Genomic DNA, 5,238 nt, shown 5'->3' on the forward strand with positions numbered 1-5,238 from the left:
AAAGTACATAGTTTCTAGTCCTATGGACTTTACATAGGTTTACCAAGTTAAACATTCCAAATATCAAGACTCTACACTTAAGAAAAAGTACATAGTTTCCAGTCCTATGGGTTATTACACTAGGTTTACCAAGTTAAACATTCTATATAACAAGGATATACACTTAAGAAAAAGTTATTTGTTTCCGGTCCTATGGGTTACTACACAGGTCAACAAGTTAAACATTCTAAATAACAAGGCTCTACACTCAAGGAAAAGTACATAGTTTCGAGTCCTATGGGTTATTACACAGGTTACCAAGTCAAACTTTCCAAACAACGAGGCTCTATACTTAATTAATTAACACTAGTTTGGTACCAAAACAGGACACTTGAGTGTCCTTTTTTGGGGGTTGCGAAAAAAAATCAAACTCCTAATGTAGGCTTTAAAAACCAAAATGCTTCATTGGGCATGTAGAACATAATCCTACGCTTATGTAAAAAATGCTAAACATATAAAATGCCTTTTTATTTGGAAGTACATAAGCAACAAAGTAGCATATGTCTTGAAAATGAACATTTTTCAGGATTTTTTCAAATATGCAAGCATCATTCTCTCAAAAAAAAAATCCAATGATATCAATAGCATTTTTCCCAAGATATTTTGATAGCATACATCAGTCCAAGGAGGTAGAAGTTCACCAAAAAAATCATTTTCCTTTCCTAGAATTTTTTCCAAAAAAGTTGTATAAAATCAGCAAAAGTAACGCGTATTATCAAAACTCAATCACGCCACTAAAAAAAATTGTAGCCCTATCAATGAGAATGTTGATTATTGGTTTTCATGCTTGAGATGAGATAAATAAGCCATAATTTGATATGTATGACACTAACTTAGCCTCCACTTAAGTAGGTTCTTATCGCCTAGTTCTAAAAAAACTGTAAAAAATAAAAATACAAAATTTGATCATCTTTTTTCAAAAACTAATCATAACTATGCTTGCACAAGTAGTCTACACCTATAGTTACAACAAATAATGCACTTACATAGCTTTCCCCTTTGATGAAAATCAAAATTAGGCTCATAATTAGACATTTTACGTATTAAAAACAGGTTGCGCGAAAGGCCATGTATGAGAAGAGGCCCAAAAAGTGGCTCTAAAGTTTTGGAAAATTCAAAACAAAGTAGTATTTACCCTATATAACATGGGTGCACCTCAAGTTTTACATTATTAGCTTGCATATGGAAGGAGAAAAATTCATGCTCCACCTGTATAAAAAACATCATTTCAATATTAGCGAGTCAAAAATTTATCCAATAATTATCGTTTGATGATTCCAAGATTTAGTTTACATCATGGGCTTTCCATCAAGCCAAGTTTCATGATCAAACTATGTCCCTTCTAAAAGTTATGTACAAATTACTACTATTTTGAAAACAGTAAAAATCATGCGTTTTATCAGCATGCGTCTAAGAAAATTAAAATATTGCCTTGCAAAAGCTAAGAAAAGTGCAATTTAAAAAATCTCAAATTTTTTTTGGGTCTTGAGGAACATCTGTGGATGTTAAGCATTTCAAAACTCTTAACAGATTGCCCACAAAAATTCAAGAAAAATGCTAACTTTCAGGACATTTTAGTGTCCTCAGGACACTTTAGTGTCCAATTACAGAACTAGTATTAACACAATTATGGATCAAATGGATAATAGTACTCAAGAATGCTTGAAGGGCCTTAAATAGACTAACTAAGCAAAATTAGTATAAAAGGTCTAAAAATAGCTTCTTAAGGATATCTGGGTGGGAATGGTACTCATGAATGTTTGGACTGACTTGTTCTAATTCCTCAATTAAAGCAACTAGTCACCTTAGTATTGGGACATGGGAAATAGCTTCTTGAAGATGTCTTGAGCTGTAGGTTGGGGTGGAGAATGTGTCTACCCACCACTACGTGACCAATATGTGTCTTAGGTAGACTTGTGTGCACTCATAGATTGTCAAATGTGTACCTCAACAGTGTAAGATAAGTTCAAAACTATTTTGGGATCTAGATAGTCCTTGAGGTTAGAAAAGTATTCATAATCATTTTGCATTAATAAAACTTAGGTAGACCTTTGAGCAAGAACAAAACTTAGATGCACCAATCCTTGCTCAAAGTGAGTCAAAGAGGCATTGTGGGCTAGGAAATAGCTTCTTTAGGGTATCATGGGGTGTAGGTAGATCTAATTGAGATGAGAAAAGTACTCATGAGCATTTAAAGGCCCAAGCTTACCTTAGAGTGAAATTGGCTTGAATAACTTTATTGTTTACTAGATTTTGTTTTGAATCCATGCTTATAGAATCCTAGCTATGCTAACAATCTGCCCCTTCTTTATAACCTTGGGAACATTCTTCTTTTGTTTGGGAGGAGGAGAGATGGGACCAAATCTATAACTTGCTAACTAGTGATTGAAAATAGGTTGGGTGTGACAGATGTAAAAGGAGGTTTTTTGTAAATGGCTGCTTTTATGCTGTAAATATGATTATCTTATGTTCCAGAAAAAGGAATCCTAGTTATGCCAAAAAAAGTGATGCAAATGGGCCTAATTGTTATAGTGACACCCAACTAAATTCAAAGGCCTAGACTTTGGTATAAGGACTAGACATTTACAAGCCAATGCGGAGTAACTTAAAAACACGCAATAACACCTATGACACATGTTATATTGTGCACATTAAGCTGTGTTCTTTTTGAGAAGCCCTAGTTTGATATTTTTTTTGGGAATAAAAGATATTTATATTTATAAGATAAAAGCCACCATTTACAAAGGATCTCTTTTAGCACCAGCCACAACCATCTTACTCCCTAATCACATCCCACACATCCCAGTGCATTGATAATTGGGAGCCCTAGTTCGGTATTCTAGCATTAAGATCTTATTTTTAGGCACCGAGTATTTTGATCTCGTGAGACTTTCAAAGCATTCAAACTAGAAAGGTTGCATTAAACCAAAGAGGCTATGATATTCTCAACGGCTGAAGGCTATGAGCTACAAAATATTAGGATGTTGAGAGAAGTGGATATGCTTTGAAGCCGTGCAAATGTCATCCACAAAAGACTGCAGGTTCCAACTGGCACTCTTGACCACAGCATTTCTGGCTGAATCTCTGAGCTTGATTGCCCGTCCTCTCATCTCTTTGGCGTTGGGTCCTTCCATCAGCTCCCTCACGGCACTCTCAATATCTCCTCGCTTCGCTTTGTTATCTTCATCCCGTTGAAGTTGAAGCCCCACCTTCCATTCGTTACACACCAGCCAGCAGTTGGTGACTTGGTCCATCAGCCATGGCCACCCCAAAATGGGCACCCCAGCGCAAATGCTTTCGAGCGTGGAGTTCCATCCACAGTGCGAAAAGAAACCACCAACAGCATCATGCGATAATGCGAGCGCTTGCGGTGCCCAACGGATGACTTTGCCTCTTTCCTTGGTTTCCTCTAAGAACCCTTCGGGCAATATTGCCTCCAGCTCTGCGTTTTTAACTTGGTCTGCAACTGCATCTTTTCGGATAACCCAAAGAAAGCGTTGATGGCTTGCAGCGAGGCCCAATGCAAGCTCATGCACTTGCTCAAGAGAGGATTTGGTCACGCTACCAAATGCAACGTAGATAACAGATGTTGGTGGCTGCATGTCTAGCCATTGCATGCTCTCCTCTTCTTCTTCTTCCCATAAGCTTGCTCCTCCGGATGCAATTAAACTCTTGTTGCCTTGAGTTGATTCAGCCGATTTATCTCCAAGAAAAGCTAGGGGTAAGAGAGGGCCGACCATTCTTAGCTGGTGAGCCAAGGCCTTGCAAACCTCTGGCTCCAAGTCTTCGAAGGAGTTGCCGATCACACCAGCAGCCTCTCTAATGTGGCTGAAGCGGTAGTTCATCACTTCTCTGATCCAGTCGAGGGCTGGTTTACCAAACGGACACTCGAAAGGCAAGTCTGCAGGGTGGAGGTGTATGTGGGACAAACCTGGTATACCTGTCACAAAGTCCATTGAAGGCCTTGGCCCCGATGCTTTTACTGCATAGTGCACACACACACACGCAAGAGAAGCTTAGCTACTTACAAGTTACTACAGTACAGCCACATGAAACACTACTACGTAAGAATTATTTACACACTGCTCTGCCTATATATATATATATATATATACTGTAGTTGTACTCTTATAGACTATCTAGCACACATTGATCCAAGAGCTTCGTGGTAGCAGTATGAGTACAGAGCGGTATTAAAGCAAGCGTACCATAACCAAAATACATACCGTTGGCCTCGAAAGGGTTGTAGCCAGATGAAATGATGGCGTCTATATGGGAGTATATGGAGAAGGCGGAAGCGCACTGCGGAAAAAAGACAAACTCCGGGAGATGGGCTTTGAGCGACAGGTTGCGCGGCCAGCGCAGGAAGAAATCGCCGACTATGCAGGTCACCGGGTGCCCTTCCAGAGCCAGCGTGCGAAGGAGTTTTAACGCGGGTTCTACTAGGTTGTTGTCAATAGCATGCGAGAACTCCTTGGTCCAGCCCTGCCGGTTGAAGTCCGGTGGCAAGCCGTCTGGGATGTCCACCAGGCGCAGGTTGACGTCGCTTGGAAAGCGACCCCGCTGGGCTCTCAGTATCCGCGAGTGAATATGGTCGATGTTGAGGACGGTCACGCGCACGCCGAGGACGGCTAGCCTCTTGCCAAGCTGCATGAAAGGGTTGATGTGCCCTTGAGCTGGGTAAGGCAGAAGCAATGCATGTGGATGCAGGGTTACACCACTTGGAGAAGTCTCGGAGTGGGTTTTCCTCTGGTTTGTTAAAGCGGGTGCCATTTGGGGGGGGGGCGGGGGGGGCGACGAGAACGAGAGAGAGAGAGATGGCTTGCAGAGCTTCTTCACAGAGAGAGAGAGAGAGAGAGAGAGAGAGATGGCTTGCAGCTTCTTCACAGAGAGAGAGAGGGGGGCTGTGTTCGTTATATATCGCTCTCGGTCGTTTACTTGGCAGGCACGCCTTCTTCTTACCAATCTCTTGTCGTTTACTTGGCAGGCACGCCTTCTTCTTACCAAGCAAAAGAGAATATATATATATATATATATATATGGAGAGAAATGTTGATATATATTACGTCATTCGCTACCGCACGATTCCTTGCATAGTAATCATTTCATGGGTTCTGATTGACTATACTGTAGTGTGAAAGGGTGCATGTTCATCTGATTGAAACACAAATTAGACTCTTGATTGGAGACAAACAATAT

At 40.5% G+C, this 5,238-nt stretch overlaps 1 protein-coding gene across 1 annotated transcript; it reads right to left on the minus strand.

Annotated features, from left to right (window-relative positions):
- Window positions 1–2,959: 2,959 nt before the first annotated feature.
- On the minus strand, window positions 2,960–4,812 carry LOC147641096 (7-deoxyloganetin glucosyltransferase-like). The gene is made up of 2 exons (XM_086811648.1): window positions 4,266–4,812; window positions 2,960–4,021 (listed from the first exon to the last, which is right to left on the minus strand). Exons 1-2 carry the CDS (start codon window positions 4,810–4,812, stop codon window positions 3,006–3,008), a joined length of 1,563 nt encoding a protein of 520 aa, XP_086667774.1. The 3' UTR covers window positions 2,960–3,005.
- Window positions 4,813–5,238: the final 426 nt, after the last annotated feature.

Source organism: Cibotium barometz, chromosome 2, assembly GCF_041138505.1.
Source record: "Cibotium barometz isolate CiBa-2024 chromosome 2, ASM4113850v1, whole genome shotgun sequence".
NCBI classification, from domain to species: Eukaryota; Viridiplantae; Streptophyta; class Polypodiopsida; order Cyatheales; family Cibotiaceae; genus Cibotium; species Cibotium barometz.